The 19,610-nt window shown below is 40.1% G+C and overlaps 1 protein-coding gene across 1 annotated transcript in view; it reads left to right on the forward strand.

The window, feature by feature from the left end:
* The window catches only part of LOC120722258 (collagen alpha-1(XIV) chain-like), a 154,349-nt gene that overhangs the window by 75,006 nt on the left and 59,733 nt on the right, over positions 1-19,610 (forward strand). The window contains exons 25-32 of the mRNA XM_040013171.1: positions 1,325-1,399; positions 3,812-3,951; positions 6,305-6,428; positions 14,589-14,732; positions 15,012-15,176; positions 15,395-15,433; positions 15,601-15,739; positions 19,252-19,394. Of these exons, the coding sequence (XP_039869105.1) occupies positions 1,325-1,399; positions 3,812-3,951; positions 6,305-6,428; positions 14,589-14,732; positions 15,012-15,176; positions 15,395-15,433; positions 15,601-15,739; positions 19,252-19,394 (969 nt within the window). The remainder of the gene's footprint in view (positions 1-1,324; positions 1,400-3,811; positions 3,952-6,304; positions 6,429-14,588; positions 14,733-15,011; positions 15,177-15,394; positions 15,434-15,600; positions 15,740-19,251; positions 19,395-19,610) is intronic.

Consider the following 19,610-nt stretch of genomic DNA (forward strand, 5'->3'; position numbering starts at 1 on the left):
CATTTCTCATCTAATGTAATCAGTTAATCCTTTACGTCTCCATCTTATGTATATTTTTCCCTCTTTGCACCCTGTAGCCATCTCGTCGCACATCTCGTAGCTTAGGTTTTCTTTAATTTGCTCGGTTGCACTCTCGGAAAACATATCGTGTTTGTGCAGTTCATTGGTCTGTTAATGAGGTGAGGTGAACCACACAGCTCCTGGGATCAAGAAGACTGGTGTAAAAACCAGGAATACCAAAAAAATGAATAGATAGATATGTTCTCATATTCACATTGCTATGTAGCAAGACATCTGTTGGATGACTTAATCTGTTTGGTTTTAGAAATAGTTGAAGGTCTATAGACAAGTGAAATTTCACTGATGTATTCACTGTAAATGTAATTAATACGAGTGTGTCTGTGCATCAAAACTTTTAGCTGTCAGCCACAGCAAAGAGAAGCATCGACTACAAATTGTCATAATTATATTAAGTTCAGTACTTGAAATTGTACTTGTTGCTTTTACACACAGCCAACAGCCACCTTTCCATATCATCTGTGTAAGTCTGTAAACAACCGATAAAGCTCAAAGGGTGAAAAGACACAATAAAAGCAAGAAACAGCGTCAGGTAACGAAGGCACGAATTTCACTCCTCACTGTTTATCATTCAGTGACAGCTGCGTCAATCAAGCAGATATTCTCAAGCAGGCTACATATCTTTGTTTTGTCACCACAGCGGTGTGGTGCCGAAGCCGAAGAAACATTTGTTGAGATAATCTCATCCAGTTTTACAAAGTGTGTGTCGCTTCTTTGCGCAGTAGCAAATCTCTCCGAGATGATTCACTGTACTGCTCTCTGGTTTGACAGAACTTTCTCCAAAGTAAGTAATCTGACACCGAGGCACAGACTTTAACTTGGGGCTGTTTTTGAGTCTTACAGACAATAGATGCTAGACTGATAAAAAAAAAATCACTTGTGCTGTCCCCAATTTAGGATGTATAGAAGCAATTTAGAAAGTTCAAATCTGAAATAATTCCAAAATGGAGCAAAAGACAAACTCAATAAAACACAGAAGCTGTTTTGCTTATGTACAGTATCTACAGATTGCATTAGAAATCGTTTTTTCTGTAAAGGTCCAGAGCTCAATCGCTGGAGGAAAGGTTAATAGAAACAGACCACTGCTATGTCTCAGTGTGCCAGCTGTGTTTGTGTGCTCATGCACAAGTGTGTGTTTGCGGTCTGCATGTAGACCCCATTGATGGTGCCACTTGTCACTGTCGTCATGATTGATGACCTTGCCTTCTATCTCTGTGTCTCTGTGTGTGTTTGTGCGTGCTTCCAGTTGCAGCACCCACTCAGGCGCCGACTGAACCACCCACTACGGAGCCCCCACCCACAATCCCACCAGCCAAAGAGGGTGAGATGAAGCTTTTAATACTCTTATGTTCAATGTGGTGGATAATCCTTGCAGTTGACATATTATGTCTTTTTAGAGGAAATATGACATCCATCTTATTTCTGTTCCTTATTCCCACCTGGTGTATTCATTGTGTACTTTGAAAAACAAAAATGGCCAATACATTCCTTCTCAATAGTTTGTTTACATACAAAAACATGTGCGTTCTGTAAAACTGACTAAACTTCTTATCTGAACTTATTTTGCCTGTGTGTGCAGGTAAAATGCGACTGAAGCAACTTAGGAAAATGAATGTGAGACAGAAGAGTGTGTTTAGTGGATATATTGGGAAAATGATGCTAAAGATTGAGCTGCCAGAGGAGAGGAAAAGAGAAATACCAAAGAGAAAGTAGTGATTGAGGGCGTGCAGATGGTGTGACAGAGGAGGATGCTAGGGAGACGGAGGCACGAAAGAAGAAGGCACAGTCCCCAACGTGCTATACCGCTCTGCTGTGGTACTGAAACTGAACATACACAGTAAATCATAAGGAAATTTGGAGAGTCGGCTTGTAAATTTAGGGTGTGCTAAAGGAAAATCTCAGACATTTTTATTCCACAATGACTTAATTATGTGAAATATACTGATTCTGCTGCAGCTAACACCAAAATGAAGAAAAGTAACCTCTTATCATATTACCACAGGCTCAGCTAGGCTAATCTGATCACTCTTACTCAGCTTTATTTCTCCTCAAATCATGCAGGGTACACTTGACTCACCGCTGACCAGCAAGTTATGATACCTGTGAAGTTTCTCTTCACTGGATCAATCACTAAGTAAAATTTAGAAAATGAGCCTCAGCTGTTCTTGATAAATTCAAACTACAATCTATGTAATAAAACACATCCAATCCTAGCACTATATCTATTTTAATACATTAAAAAAGAGAGCATGTCAAATTAAGGCATTTGAACCATTTTAAAAAGGCCAATAATGAATATGATGTCACTAACTTTTTAATAACACTTGAGCCTTTGGAGAGTAAGGAGCCTAATTCCTCTGTTCTTATGCAAAATGCTTATAAAGCCATACTTAATATAGGATTTTGTACGCTCTTTTATTAGGTGACAGGTCTCTACAGCTGACATGCCAGTTTAGCTTTGGGCTGTTTTATTAAAGAGCCATGCTGTTGTAATACATGCCGATTTAGCACACTTGACAAAGCTCAAAAAAAGTCATCTGGAGAGCAGCATGTGTTGCTCCAAAACTATAATTTCAGTGTTAATCTGAAGAAATTAATCAAGTTCAACTTTTGTTTTCTCTTTTTGATGCTTTCAAGTTAATAAACACGATTTGCAATTCAGTCTTTATTAGCACACAGCTTCTTTCTTTCTTTTCTAAACAGGGTTGTGAATGACTCATGAGTTAGGACAAGCAAAAATGTTTTTCAAATGTTTTTTTAAATCGAAAGCTCAAGTAACGAAGGGGTTTGAGTCCACCACCCTTTCACCTACTACCCAGACAGGCTTCGTCCTCCTCTGTTCCTGTCTGATGAGCTCAGGTAAAAGGTCGCACCGCAACACGAGGTCCACAAAAGTGAAAGACACACCTGCTGAGCCCGCCTGGAAGCGCTTCTGTCTAAGTTTCTGACCTTTGTCAGACCAGTGCCTCCATCTGTAATGACAGGCAACCTTTATTCGGGACAGAACTGCAAAGATGGGAGAAACAGAACACAAGGACCGTGTTTTTGTTCTACGTAGGAGGGAGAAGACAAAGAAACAAAGTTATGCCGCATGAAGAGATAGAAAGAAAATTTACTGAAAATGGTCAAATGTTCAAGACAGATGGCAACGCAGACAGGAAACACAAACAATCCTCTCTAACATTGAAGTTTTCTCCTCTCCTTTGTTGCATTGGAATTTATGGATACTGACATGGTCATAAACAAGGTTAGAAATTTAGCAAAGACTTGGAGGTTGCAGACTTGTTAAAACCACAAAACAACTTTACAGCAGTGATGAAAAGGCTGCTGGGAGTCATCAAGAAACCTGAGACAAATAAAAGAGGGAAACGTCGCTGCAGGGCCGTGGATATATAAGAGCGGCACAACCAGACAGGATAGAGATGATTTTGTGTTCAGAAAAATCAGAGTTTAAAAATGTGTGAGCACCATACCTTTAATCTTATGAACTCCACAGTTGGCAGATTGCTCTGAAGACCTAGTCTTTGCATATTTACCCTTTTCCAGCAGATGTATATTTGCAGAGCTTCATACTTTGCATATTTACTCTGAGTCTGAATATATTAGGCAGCCAGTTAATATTCCACTTACGCTTTGTCCTCTGCTGACATTCACACTGTGTGAAATTATTTTTTTGTGTAGACACAAAGTGTTGTGCTGACTAAATCTAAACCCCTCCCTTATCTGTCTGAAGTATGTAAGGAGGCCAAGGCTGACCTGGCGTTCCTGGTCGACGGCTCCTGGTCCATCGGAGACGACAACTTCATGAAGATTACACGTTTCCTCTACAGCACCATGGGATCGCTGGATCTGATTGGACAAGATGGCACCCAGGTCAGTCACATGACAGCATTCTTAGTGAACTTATCTCGTTTTACTCATTCATACCAGTTTTCCCCAAAAATCTGTCATTACATGGGAAAGGAAGATTTATGGATTAAAACGTCATGCTGTCTTGACCGCCTCGCTCTGACTCACAGTGAAGTGAGACTCTGTGCAGGGCTTGGATTCACATTTAGGACTGTTAGTGGTTGTTGTGTCTAGTCTAAATTCCTGTGTCTAGTGAAAATTACCGTTTTGCCAGTTTACACAGTTTAACCAACAGAAATCCAAATTGTCCCTAAGGCTTTTCATTTCCTTTCAGTCTCTTTGCAATTTATTTTCTTTGTTTAAGAATTTTTCCTCATGGGAAATATGATGTATAGCAGACAGTGGGGCTCCAGCCAAATGTAGCCGTACTCAAAACCATAATAATGAGGGAATAACTTAATTGCATATCTGAGTATAATCTGAGGGTTAGGAACTCGTTCACAGACGAGAGAATTATGTGTATGCGGGTGTTAATCCCTGCAAAAAGATAGATTACAACCCCCTGCCGCTCTAGCGAATTACCTCATCCTCCAGCCATTATGAACTGCAGCCAATTTCACCAATAGCCAGTCACCAAAAAGAGAAAGAAAAGCTATTTTTAATTTTTGCTTTAGGATCTGCTGAAGCTAGACTAACATTCAGCGGAGAGTAAAATAAAGGAGCTTGGATGCTGATAATGAGAGGATGGAGGGGACTTATCGAAAAGCCACTTAGTTTCTGTAACCTACTGTTTTCTTTGTTTCAAAGTTAGCCACTGAAATTTGATTAGAACAGAAATTTTACCCATATAATGTATCTTAGATCATTTGAGTTTAGTCCACATCCTTCGGATCATTTATTGTTTAGGAAAGAAAGGTGCTGACACTGGCATTCATTGATATTAGAAGGACGCTCTGGAGCCAACCACTACCCTGAAAGCCCCCTGATAAATCAGCAGGACCAAAGCTTTACATCTGTTGAAAAGTTTGGGAAAGTGAGAAGAAACTTTAAACTCCCCGTGAGTCAATCTTTACTTTCTGGAATGACCTCTTGTTGCTGAGCGGTATTGAGTTAACTCCACTCATTTGCAGCCACCGTTCCAGAAAACAATACTTTTCCTGCAGAAATGGTGATTTTAATAAGTTGAGTACAGATGCATTAAAGCTGGTATAAACAGTGAGTGGTTCTCTGTCAACGTGATTCTAACAGCAAAAGTTTGACTCATGTTACCACGGGGGATATTACCACCTTCACTCCCTCAGACTATCTCCCATTTATCAGGTCCATCAATAGTAATGCTAAGCTCTAACTCGGGGCTGTTGCTCCCTGTTGTCACTGTGAACTCATTTATTTGCGCTTCTGTCCTGCATGGCCCCCACTATGTCAGCAAACCTCAGCTGGTTCATTTATCACACTGTAGAGGTGCTTGCTAAACCCTTTTGTTTCATTTGTGTAATGTCTGCTGTTAAGGAGTTCACTAGCCTCGCTGTGCCCCATAACCTTCTGGCAGTAGGCTACCAGCATCAGAGCACTGGCTGTAATGTGAGAAAGTTGGCTGCACAATAAAGAGGAGTTGGCTGGGTAATGTAGGCTGACCAAAGCCAACAACAGCACCATTAGCAGTCTGGAGGTAATGACAGTTGTCCGACGCTCTTAGAGTATGGATATTAGACTGATTACAGCGCATGTATTCCTAAGTTTCCCCTATGCTTGTAGAAAAAGTTGCATTATTCCCTTTTTGCATCATGAGTGTTTCTTAGTGTGAAAAATATTAAATACACCACGAAGGACCAGATGAAAAAAAGGTGATAACTGTGCCCCGTCTATAAAGCTATAATCTTAAACTGTGAATTGTATATTCAGGCCTCTTGTGCATTATGTACAGACAAACCCATCTGCACTACATTCGCTTTGTGGGGCTATTTTGTCGCACCCCAATTTATGTAATTACACAATTACCATCAGTGAACAATAGCAATATCTGTTTGATACTGTTGTTAATGTCCAGAAAAAATTCAGAGAGTGTTGGTGATAATGACGTGGATATTAGGTTGTTTGACCAAGATCGCAATCATTTGGCTTCATATCACTTGACTAATGCCAGATAAGCTTTTTTTGTGTGTAATTTAGGTTTTTTGTACTATGGGGTGAGGCTGAAACTACCCTGAAAACCCTTTGTGGCAGTATCATGAATGACATGACTGTGAACAGATGATGACAGAATTTTACTATTTTCTAAATTCTCCCTTTATACGGAGTTTAAACCCAAACTGGCTCAGGCAAACGGCACTTTAAATTTGCATAATTTTATTTGACATGTGTCTCTGTCTCTCTCCAGGTGGCCGTTGCTCAGTTCAGCGACGATGCTCGGACCGAATTCCAGCTGAGTTCTCATAGCAACAAAGAAGCACTGCTGGAGGCTATTCAGAGAATCAGCTATAAAGGAGGAAACACTAAGACAGGTTAGAACAGCACAATGGCAGGATTATAGTGGTGATAGTTACTGCAATTCCCTTTGTTTAGCTCCATTTATTAGCAGGACAATTTCATTATAATGTATGTTAGTACACTGCTCAAAAATTTAACACAGATGAAAAAGAGAAAAATCATGCTTTATGGCCTGGATAATGTTTTAGGAATAAAAGGATGCCAAATTGTTTTGATAAAAAATTTAAATGATGAACCTACAGAGGGCCTAATTCAAAGGCAACCTGAAAATCAAAGTGAAAAAGTGATGCTAGTCCATTCTGAGGGAATTTCCTTGCAGCAACTCAAAATGGTACTCAGTAGTGTGTATGTGCTTCTAAGCACGACTGGCAACGTCTGGGCATGCTCCTAATAAGATGGATGGTGTCTCGGAGTATCTTCTCCCAGGTCTGGACCAGGGCATCACTGAACTCCTGGACTGTTAGGTGCAACCTTGGGGTTTGGATGGATTGAAAAATGATGTCCCAGAGGTGTTCTATTGGATTTAGGTCAGGCAAGCATGGGGGCAAGTGAGTGGTATCAATTTCTTCATCCTCCAGGAACTGCCTGCCCTCACTGCCCAGCCCTTCGTGGCATTTGCAATAGAATACCAGAAGTGACAGGCTCTGTAACATCGTTCAGCCTGACTGTTTGGGTGGTGCGTCGGTGATGGTTTGCGGAGGCGTATCCATGGAGGAATACAACAGACCTCTACAGGCTAGGCAATAGCACCCTGACTGCTATTAGGTATTGGGCTTAAATTCTTGGACTCATTATCACACCCTATGGTGGTGCAGTGGGTACTGGTTCCCCCAGGTGTAATGCCCGGCCTTATGTGGCGAGTATGCAGGCGGTGTCTGGAGGATGAAAGAATCAATACCACTGACTGACCTGCATGCTCACCTGACCTAAATCTAGCAGAACACCTCTGTGAATCTATGTTTAGTGACTCTATGTTTGGGTCTATGTTTCCTTCTTTTTTCACTTTGATTTTCTGGCTTCCTTCTAATTCAGCGCTCTGCAAGTAGCTAATTTTCATTCCCATCATATAATGTAGCTTCCTTTTGTTTCAAACACATTACTCAGTCCATATCAGTACAGATATCAGCATGATTTTTTTACCGCTTGATATCTGATGTGTTTTTAAATAAAGTTGTCCTTTATTTATTTTTTGAGCAGTGCGTATAACTATAATACACGCGTGTACAAATAACTTGACTAGTTTCATTCGTATCAAATGTGCGTCATTAACATCAAATCAGTATTCTGTCCATGTTGGTATATTGTACCACTCCTGCTTCATTGTCAGTATGCATAACAAACACTACGGATGATGAATCTATTGTAAAACTGATGTTGAAATGTCCCGCTGCGTTAGTCTACACAAGGTGAAAGCCATTAACTCGATGTGGTATGTGACTGTGCAGGTAATGCTGGTCGTTCAGAGCGCTTTCCCTCTGCTAAAGTTTGGGTCAGGGCTCAGTGTCTGCACACAGTAATTGTGTCCTTGAGCTATACCTGTGTGATACAGAGCCGATTCCACTAGTCTTCCTACATGTGTTTTCCTCTACTCTCTTTCTTTGTTGCTGATCTTTGTTCCTTTTCTCTTCTTCTTCCTTTCAAGCGTTCTTCTCGGCATTGCTTCTTGGCCGCTTTGTTTCATCCCATCCCTCTTTCATTTGTCTCCTCTTCCTAAATGTTCTCTTTGGTCCAGCTTCCCAATTATAGTTTAACAGGTGAAAACAGGTGGTGTTTTAGCTGACAGGGCAATGTGTATATGAGTGCATGTGGTCTACTGCGGAGCGGAAAATAAACCATGAAATTTAATCTTCACCACACAATAAAAAGTAGGAGTCAGTTGGTTCACACAAGGTTAAGCTAATGCTCACAGACTCACTAGTCTATCTCCAACCCTGATCTCTTTGTCTCACACACAAACACACAAACGCACACATAACTGGAGCCAGCACAGTAAAACTATTCCTCAGCAGCTCAGCTACACTGTGAGTTATTCAGGCTGTTTTTACTTCGTCTAAGACACCAACACAGCATGTATTTTATTTTTAACTTGATTTTTATACTTTTTACATATTTCATATAGAAAAAGAATAATAGAATATGCATAGTATATCTAATACTTGTATTGTGCTTTTTTACAATGACAAAGGTGAAGAGTATGTCTCTGTTTGGTTTAATGGTGCTTCTTCTATGGTTTCTCCTCTGTGATCCATCCATCCATCCATTCTCTTCTGCTTATCCTTGTCAGGGTCGCGGGGGCGCTGGAGCCTATCCAGCTGTCTTAGGATGAAACGCGGGGTACTCTGTGATCCAATATTCATAATATAGCTTCTAAAACATAATGAATCTGTTTTAATTACACAGGTATGTTCAGTTTACTTGAATCACTCTTGGACTCAGGGTTTGAGTTTTGTTGCTCTTGTTTTCTTTTTTGTGAGGTCATGGTTCTTGCTTTTAGTTGTGTTTCTGTTACTCTTTGAAATTCAGTTAGTGTTCGTTATATTTGGTTCCTTGTGTTTTTTTTTATCCTCCCCGGTTGCTCTTTTATGAAGTTTTGTCTGTTGCTTGAGTTTTGTAGCATTGGTTATCATTTGGTATTTGTTCACTGGATTTCTTATGTGTTTAGTTTTGTACTTTTTCTGGTCTTAGCTTTTATTTACTACCCTCTGTGTTTTTCCTTTATTCTCAGTTTTTTTTATTTGGTTGTTTATTTGGTGCTTTAGGTGCCCTTGCCATAGATAATCTGTAGATTTACACTTTCTCAGTGTCTTCTTTCACTTCATATATAATCCTAGAATTGCTACAGTGTGTTGGGATCAGAAGTATGCGGGGGCCTGACAGTCGGCAGCAGAAATCCTTATTCCTCTTGTCACTGAGGATAGTCTTTTAGGACTGACTGTGTTTCTCAGGGTTGATATGCTGCTGAATGAATTTTGGACAGAGAATGTTACAAAATGAAAAGGCCTAAATTGCCTAAAGTGCAAAACCCAATTCCCCTTCCTTACAGTACATTTTGCTCCTCTGGTTCGTTGAGGGAAGGGTCAGCAGTTCCTCTGGCTTTCAAAACCGAGGCTTGCAATACAATCCATAAGTTCTGTTTGCTCTCCAAACCCAAACTATTCCCTTTTCATTTTTTTCCAAACCTCAGATTCTCCTCAAAGGCCCCATTAGGGACCCTCATTGTGTCCAAAGCCCCCCAAAATATGTACTTTTATTCCTTTTAAACCTTTAGCCTCTGGCTATCTGTGTGAATACAACAGCTAGCCAGCAAGAACCCCTGCAGTGTTAATGCCCTTTTATGTTTACTGTAAGTGGTTTGCTCACTTTATATCGCCGTCCTATGACCTTTGGAGTAGAAGAAATGTGCTCGGAAGTGTACTTGTTTACGGTATGATTTCCAAAGATGGAATCTTTTTTAGGTATAAGTTCAGTCTGTCATCTTTATTAATTCTGAGAAATAGTTCTGCCTCCTTACCTCACACAGTTGGTTGAGAGTGCAGAGCTGTTTCTGTAGCAACATGGATTGAGTTTCTTGTTTGAAGGCCTGCAAAGGTTTTTGCTTAAGAAGATCCGACAGCTACTTATTCATATTCTGATCAAACCTGTAGTGCAAAGCCTTTTCTATATACCCATTTCATAAACAATATGTAAATGATGCTGCATCCTTTTAGACTGTATAGTCGGTTTCTGTTCCAGCATCAGTACGCTCTGATACAAGTTAGAGAGAGAGCACGCTGAGGCTTATATTCTGGGATTTTGTTTGTCACTACGCATTTCATTAACAAGTTGTTGAGCCTCTGGCTGGCTTAGTCAATGATTGATGTAACATAGATATAGCTGCATTAGTCTTTATCCCTGTATACACAATGTACATGAGTACACTGTGTGTGTTGAGATTTTTTTAAATGTATTTTTTGCTGTATACAAGTAATTGTGTTAATCCCTGGAGCTGATTGGCAGTACAGTATACACGTGGCAAATTGTGTTTCTGTAGCTTCTTGTGAGCAAATGTAAAAGTGCGTAGTTATGTGCATGTATTAAGGAGACACGGCATGTGTTACTTTTGATTTTCAGCTATTTAGCGATACACGCACTGGTCACTTTATTAGGGACACCTTGATGGTACCAGGTTGGACCCCTTTACTACAGAAGTGCCTTAATTCTTCATGGCACAGATACAACAAGGTGCTGGAAACATTGCTAAGAGATTTTGCTTCATATTTACATGATAACATTATACAGTTACTACAGGTTTGTCAGCTGCACACCTGTGATGTGAATCTCCCATTGCACCACAACACAAAAGTGCTCTATTGGATTGAGATCTGATGACTGTACAGGCCATTTAAGTAGAGTGAACTCATTATCATGTTCAAGAAACCAGTTTCAGATGATTGAGCTCTCTGACATGTTGCGTTATTGTGCTGTAAGCGGACATCAGAAGATGGGTACGCTGTAGTCAGAAAGTCAGCAACAACCCTAGACAGGTGTGGTGTTTAAATGATGCTCAGTTGGTACTAAGGGGCCACAAGTATGCCGAGAAACTTTTTCTCACACCATTACACCAGCAGCCTGAACTGTTGATACAAGGCAGGATGCATTCATCCTTTCATGCCAAATTCTGACTCTACCATCCTAATGTCATAGTGGACATTGAGACTTATCAGACCTAGCAATGTTTTTTTCCAATTTTCTGTTGTTCAGTTTTGGTGAATTGTAGCCTGATTTCCTGTGTTTAGTAGCCAAAGATGTGGTCTTCTGCGGCTGTAGCCAATCTGTTTCAAGGTTCAATGTGTTGTTCATTCAGAGATGCACCTTTGCATTCTAATGATTGGTTGTTTGAGTTACTTTGGACCTCTGTCATCATCTGGAAGAAGTCTGGTCATTTTTCTCTGACCTCTGTCATCAACATGGCATTTTCACCCAGAGAACTGCTCCCTGGATATTTTTGCTGTTTTGGACCGTTCTCTGTAAGCTTTGGGGTTGGTTATGCAGCAACATACTGCGTACTGAAGTATGTAGTATGCAACAACAATGGCATGTTCATAGTCACTTAAATCACTTTTGTTTGCCATTCAGATGCTCAGTTTGAACTTTAGCAAGTCATCTAAGCCAGTGGTTCCTAAACTTGTTTTGCTAGGCCCCCCTTTCCTTTACAAGAAAATCTTCAGTTGCAGGAGTAGTTAGTCTTATAAGAAGTGTTTGTGAACTAAAAATCAAGAATTTGATTTGGAGAGCCCAGTGTGTGCTCCCGACACAGGGGAAACCTACCTTGGAACGACAGCTGTTGTGGAGGTGAAGCCCAAGGCAAGATATGCTTCATCATATGTTCTAGTCTCTGGCTTGGAAGGAAGTTGGTTTGGAAGCATATTTAGCAACGCTTCTCTTTATGCTTTGCCTTTGCATGGGAGCCCCTTAAAAAAAAAACTGTCCATTATGCTAGCAGCGTCCAAGCATTTTTTTTCTTTTTTCTTTTTTTTCTACAGCCCCCCCCCCCCCCCCCCCCCCCTGCAATGGCTTCACTCACTCTGAGAACCTCTTCTCTAAGATCTGTTGACAAAAGGCTAAATGCATTGGGTTGCTGCAGTGTGATTGGTTGATTAAACATTTTTATTAAATTGATCAGGCATACCTAATAAAATGGCCAGTCATACATTATATTAGTAAGGGTGTGACTTTTTTTTAAGAAAGCACCCTTCTTCATCTGTATTAATGCAGTGTTCTGGGACCCTCACTCAATTCATCTAGGTTTATGACTCCTTTATGAATTCAGAATTAGTGTATGAATGAGTTTCGGTGACTATAAAACTCATTCCACCAGTACATTAGTCAAACCAGTGAAACCAATAAAACCCTTTCTAAAGCCTTTGTATATGTTCAATAATGCTTTTCATGACCCTGATTAAAATTTTAAGTACTCTCATGAGCTTACTGTAACTTTTTAAAGATTAGAGGATTTAATGGCTCTGTCCATTTATGATACTCCAGAGGGAACATTACAGCCTCCACCTACAGCCACAAAAGAACAGGGAGGGAGCGTTTCCTACTGCAATATAACTTTTTTCTGTTTTTTTCTTCTTTTTTTTTTGCATGAAGCCTTTGAATTTTAAAACATTTAAGCATCTTTTGTTTTCCCATATTGTTTCTCTTTCTGAGTGACAGCAACAAAGCTGGTAAACTGCCAGACACCAGAACAAATGTAAAATGACACAGATTACACAAACACACTCAAAATAATGAATCGCTGATTGATGATGGGCTTTCCAACTCAAGCTGTCCTGACATGATTTGGTTTTGCAATAATTTTTTTATCACTTTTTTTTAACTTGCTCTCCCCATCTGGATCCACTCTTCTGTCTTCTTTCCTATCCTCAACGATCCACTTAGCCCCTCCCCTGTCTCATTTTCCTTCTTTCCCACTCTGTCCAGTGTGTCACTTCATGCCTGGCTAGCTGCTGTCTCACCCATCACGAAGAGAAGACAGTGTAGAAACAGATGTAGCACTGGCAGATATCTGACATCAAAACACTTTACAGGCCAAGCACTCTATCATTTTTCATCAGAGACAGCTCACTCTCAAAAAAAACAAAAACAAAGAGGAGAAAGTGAAGATATGATGTGGAGTGTGGTTAAAAATTGAAAGACATCATGCACACATAGAAGAATTAATACCAGTGTTTAGCAGTATCAGTTAATGGGCGGGCCATGTATGGGCGGGCCATTTGCACTAAAACACTGGTTTTAGTGCAAAGTTTCCTGAGTCTGCACCTCTTGTTATAACTCCTGGAAACACATGAGAAGTGAGAGATGAGAGTGTAAGAGGACAGAGAAGGACTGATGGGGTTTTTTTATTGTGAAAAGGTCATCTGGATATGAGCAACATTTAGCACAGCTCAACTAATCATTTCCAGCAAATTATAATGGACAAAATGCAAATGATGGAGTTAAATAGAAACTACCTACCAATGTATGACTGATTAGACTTATTGTTGGTGCTCTGTATGCATTCATTTGTGATAAATGAAAAAAAAAAAACGTAAAAGTTTCTCTTTTATTTAGATGACCATCCGTCACCTACTCTTTTTCGCTGCTTTTACCTGATGGCAGCAGAAGGAGCTTCCTGAAGGAAAAATTATAAAGAAAAATGTGCTGTAGGTGCTACAAAGTTTTTCTGCTGTTTTGAATTTTATTTTGCATAACTTTTCGAGGTGCTTAAAGCACAGTGATGCACATAAATCACCATTAAATTCACTGACAGGTGTGCACAGAAATCCCCTCAGTTGCTTTGCTGTGGGTGGCTCCTGAAACCTTTTAAAACTGTCTAGACAGATTTTATTGACTGATTACATCCATTAGCAAGTGACTTTTAATTTTTTTTGATAGCATGCTGTAAACCACATTGTGACGTTGTCTATCTTTCTGTCTTTGGGTGTCATTGAGATACACGAGTCACAAGTTGTTTTCTGGCTTTTCTTTTTTTTTCTAAATGCTAATCGCTCAGCTTAAATCTAATTTCAGGGGCTTTTGGGTCACTTGTCTGATAATTATGGAGTCAGTAATGTATTTTATTAATGTCAGTGGAATAATAAATTAGGAGGTCCATTAAAATTGCATCAAAGGTCACATGGTTTCACCTCTTTGATTGATGTGGGGAAGAGAATTTGAGATGATTAGAGATGACATCCGTGGTTCCAATAGCTTTCATTTGCCAAAACATTTATCAGCATCGAGCCTCGCTTGGGAAACATGATTGATGATAAAATGACTGCTCCAAAATGTGAAAATATGAAGCTACAAATCTAAAGAGAGGTGTTAAAAGTGGTCAGCAACGGTATTAAACACTATCTACAGGAACCGAGAGGAAGAAAACATTTTGGGGAAAAAGTGAAATGATTTGAAAATGATTTCAAACTTGTATTTAATTGTAACTTATACACACAAATGTTCAAAAAACGTTTAAACATTTTGACTAAGTTGATGACTGGGAAGTTTACTGAAGGCTACTGGTGCCATCTGGCCGGGAACAAGTGTGACTTCACTGCTTTGCCTGAACCGTGCTTCATTTGTGTAATGTAACAAAACGAAAACATGTGTGTGAGTTTTCTGCTTTATGCTGCTTCTGGTTTGTCTCTTGTTAGGTAGAGCCATCAAACATGTGAAGGAGTCTATTTTCACCTCAGAGGCGGGAGCCAGAAGGGGCGTTCCCAAAGTCCTGGTCGTTCTGACCGATGGACGTTCACAAGACGACGTCAACAAAGTGTCCAAGGAGATGCAGGTGGAGGGTGGGTATTTATGTCATTAATCCTGAAATGCAGTGAACGATGACTTACTCTGGCCCTAAACTATGAGTCTGTGACAGTCGGTGAGATATGTAATGTTGTTATAATGAGCGTGTGTGGTTAGAGTCCAGGAAGAAGATCAGAAAAAATCCTCATTCGACCTCTCTGTTTTAGTCCTGTATCTCTCACGCTGCTGCGGCAAGAAAACTAACAGTGTGTTAGATTAAAGGACTTAATTAATTCCAGCTTGTAATGAGTCTTCTTTTTTAATTTCATTCTCAGGCTACATCATCTTCGCAATTGGGTTTGCGGACGCAGACTACGGCGAGCTGGTGAATATCGCCAGCAAACCCAGTGACAGACACGTCTTTTTTGTGGACGATTTGGACGCTGTGAAGAAAATAGAAGAGCAGCTCATTACCTTTGTCTGTGAGGCTGCCACTGCCAGTGAGTAACACCAGCTCATGTTTAAAACAGAGAGAGAGAGAGGCCGGGAGGAAAATGAGTTCAAGTCAGATGGGGATACAGGTAGACAGAAGGGAAGAGGGACAGAATAAAATTCAGCTGGGAGAAAAGGAGATATGTATCCTGAGGGAAAAAAATGGAGGAGAGGAGAACTTGTGCTAATGTTGAATGAACTAACAGACTCAGTTTTGTTCTTTCAGCTTGTCCGTCTGTTTTGATGAGCGGTAACACGTTGGCAGGTAAGAGTTTCAAATTCCAATCACATAGGGCCATGCACTGTGCTGAAATCCCTGGAGAGGAAGTAAATAATAATGACTGCAATTACATCATGATGGCCCACATAGTGGTGCTAGCAATGATTATTGATTATTACACCAAAGTGTTAATGGTGATGATTCTGCTGCAGGTTTCCGTATGATGGAGAAGTTTGGCCTGGTAGAGAAGGAGTATAGCACCATACCTGGAGTTTCTCTGGAGCCGGGTTCATTCAACAGCTTCCCTTGCTACAGGTTACACCGTGATGCCCTGGTGTCTCAGCCCACCAAGTGAGTAAATGAACATTGATCCATCCGTTCACATCACAAGAATTGTGTCCTCCTTGAGTATTGGTCAGATTTTACTGAAACTTACAAACAGTGATCACCTAATGGGCTTTCACTCAAACTGTGCTCAACGTTAATGAGCTTTATAAACTCCAAACACAGCTCCAAATTCTTTAAGGTTGCACGTTGCTACATTTTGCATGAATAAAATGATAAAGACAGAAGTTCACTGAATGCCATTTGATATGATAGCTTGAAACATTGCTTTGTATACCTCTTGTATCCTGTTAGATGGTTAGATAATAAAATAATAATAATGGATTGCATTTATATAGCGCTTTTCGAGACTCTCAAAGCACTTTACAATTCCACTATTCATTCACTCTCACATTCATACACTGGTGGAGGCAGCTACAGTTGTAGCCACAGCTGCCCTGGGAAGCGAGGCTGCCATATCGCACCATCGGCCCCTCTGGCCATCACCAGTAGGCGGCAGGTGAAGTGTCTTGCCCAAGGACACAAAGAAAACTAACTATAACAGTGATCTTATTGGTCATGGTGAAGGATGGAGTGGTCCTAATGGGTGAATCCCACATAAGGAAGGTGTGGTTTGGGACTTTCTATCACCATTATGCTAAAATCAGTATTATGGCCACTGCCAAGTATAACATGCTGATGTGTTTACATATTTTTACCATACTTTTTGGTTATGGTTGTAAATACTCCTGAACTCAAACACTTTCTTTTGGTGGTGAACTGAATAAATTTGTCCTGGGTATGACTGCTTGAGAGACTTTTCGACTTCTCATTGGATTTTAATTCTCATTAGTTTGTGCAATACAGCCAACCAATGGCAAGATAACTTATCAGTTTCTACAAATTACACTTTACAAGAACCTGTGAACTGTGATGGATCACAAGACACATGAGTTACTGTGCCACTGAAATTGTATTTCAGTTGTGCATCATTATTTCGTCTGATAAGGAAGTGGATTTGCTCAGATTACTGTTCTCTTTATTTTCATTAATGATTTGCTCTGTTTTAGCTGAACACACAGTTTAGCTTTTCTAATTGATTCTCTTGTCAGAAAACTCTTAACTGGAGTCTGCATCTAATATAACAGTAACTTTTAAACAGCCAAAAAACATCCATCCGTTTTCTTAACCACTTATCCAACTTTAAAATGGGGTTGGAACCTATCCCAGCTGCCACATGGTGAAAAGCTGGGTACACCCTGGACAGGCTGCACTTTCTTCGCAGACTTAACACATACAGACAGATAGCCCCTCATCTAACATCCAACATGCATGACTTTGGACTGTGGGAGGAAGCCACACAGGCACAAGGAGAACACAAAAACATGCCAGTAACCTTCTAACTGTGAGGTTATTGTCCTAACCACTGCAGCACCACGCTACCCAAGCCAAGAAACAACTGATCACATTTCTTCTTTATGACTGCTAACTCGCCTGACAGCACAAATGCTTGATGAACAATTGGCACATCTGGAGTTGGCAGCTGGGCATAGCTTTATTCAAGTGTCATTAAGAATGAGATTAGATCTTAGAGCAAATAAGCAAAGATGATTTTGGCCATAAGAATGATCACGACACAGGGACACGATGATAAATGAATCAGAAACACCTGTAATGCACTACTTTCTCCTTCCTAAGGTCTGGGTTCACACACTTCTGATAGCTGTGTGCCAAATCAGGAAGCTACATTTGTGTTTTTAATATGTTTGCCTTTTTTTCTGATTTATGGTTAAAGTAAATGCCTCTGTATTTACATTCATGAATGAGAATTTTTAGTTCTTGGCGATGATGCACCTACTTCGTTGAATGTGTTCTTGACTTGATGTTGTAAAGGTGTTTTTCTTATCCATGGAAATAATTCTGTCATCACGCACTTTAGTTGTCTTTTGTGGTCTTTCTGGGTTTTCGATCTTGTTGGCCACTGTATTCTTTCTTTTTAAGAATGAACTAGATTGTTAAGCTGGTCGCTTCTAACGTTTTTCTTTTATCTCTGATAGATTTATTTTGGTTTTCTTGGTTAATGATCACCTTTTTTATTTCGTTCGGCATCTCTTTTGATCTTTTTTTGATGGTTTCCACGAAAAGCTCCCAAATGCAAGTTAAACACTTTGAATCACCTGCAGGTTATTTATCTCCTATTTGTCATAGTATAATGAGAGAAACTGCTTCACCTGGCTATTAAACTGCCTGTCAGCCAGTTGTCCAATTATTTTTGAGCCTCTAGAAATGGAGGACTGTTTATACAAATGGCTCTAATTCCGAAACAGTTACAATACAGTACAGCACCTTTGTTACAACCCTTAAATTAAAGCTGAAAGTCTGTACTACAATCACACATTGATTGTTTGATTTAAACTGTGGTGGTGTACAGAACTGTGTCATTGTCCATCGTACCTTAAACAAAATTAACTATTTTGTTTGGTCTGTGTTTTTATATCTACAGTTTTAAACATGTACAAGGTTTTGAATAAACAAACACACAATTAAATAAATAAGTACATTTTTATTTTAATAAATAAATAACATTTAATCAATGTTTTGATAATTTGACATTGTGTACACTTTATTAATCCCATTGGAAATTAGTCCTCTGCATTTAACCCATTCACTCAGTGAAGCAGCGGGCAGCTACCAATCCAGCACCCAGGGAGCAGTGTATAAAGGCAGCACCTTGCTCATGGGTATCTCAGGGTAGCCATTTGGTGGATTTAAACCCCCAACCTTGCTATCATGGGGCAAACACTCTACCTACTGAGCTATCACTATCCCCGGCTAACCAATATATTCACTATTTCTTGGAAATACACATCTCTAGAAAGTCAGGTACAGAACTTACAGTGAAAGAGAACATGTGGTTTTAAAGCTAAAACTGCAACGAGCCAGCCAGGAGTCAAACCTAGAATCTTCTGATCCATAGTCAGACATTGCGCCACTGGCCCACATGCAAGGTGCTGGGAAGAACTTGAAAGCATTCGAAGAGATTGTTCATATAGGTTAAAAGATTTGGTACGTATCTACAGGAGCACTAGACTTCAGGTACACGTTTAAATACAACATACATGTTTGCTTACACTCAGTAGCACTCAGAGCATTCAGTGGCTCCAGTTTCGATCCCCAAGGTCTTTTCTGATGTTTTCGGAGCTTATTTCCACTTGATGCTGTCAACAGACTTCCATTTCAGCTTCCTGTTCTTTGATTGCTCCTTTTCTGAAAAGTGACAACCACTCTGAAAAACTGAAGCTTAGGAGATTTAAGCCTGAAGTGCTCGGAGGCAGCTACCTATAAAAAGACTAGGCTCTGTGATTAAAAAGAGGCTGGTGCTCATAGTGAGTCTCAGGCATCTGAAAACACTCTAAAAGCAATCACAACAGCTAAAAACAGACAGCACACTTTTTAAAGACACCTAGTGCATACAAGCCTTTCAGGCACCGCTAAGCTTGCTATGTGTGTGTTTGCCTGTCCTTTCATGTGTGTGACAGGTATCTTCACCCTGAGGGTTTACCATCTGACTATACTATTTCTATGATGCTCCGCCTACTTCCCGAGACCCCACAGGAACCTTTTGCGTTGTGGGAAATCCTCAACAAGGACAACGACCCGTTAGTTGGACTGATTCTTGACAGTGAGTTTGAATCACCTATTTTCTTTCTTCTTTACCTTTTTTGTCTCAGCTGGATTTTCGCACATCACAGTTTGACAAGTATAGACTTAAATAGCAGATGTTTGCTACAGCTTTCCCAGCACCTCCAAGTAAACTGAGAAAGTGCATAATGAAGCCAAACTTAGAAGTCGGGCTGCAAAGATATTAATGATTCCAGCTGGGATGCTACATTAACTA

The sequence above is a fragment of the Simochromis diagramma genome, unplaced genomic scaffold (assembly GCF_900408965.1).
Source record: "Simochromis diagramma unplaced genomic scaffold, fSimDia1.1 OVJJ01000618.1, whole genome shotgun sequence".
NCBI lineage: Eukaryota > Metazoa > Chordata > Actinopteri > Cichliformes > Cichlidae > Simochromis > Simochromis diagramma.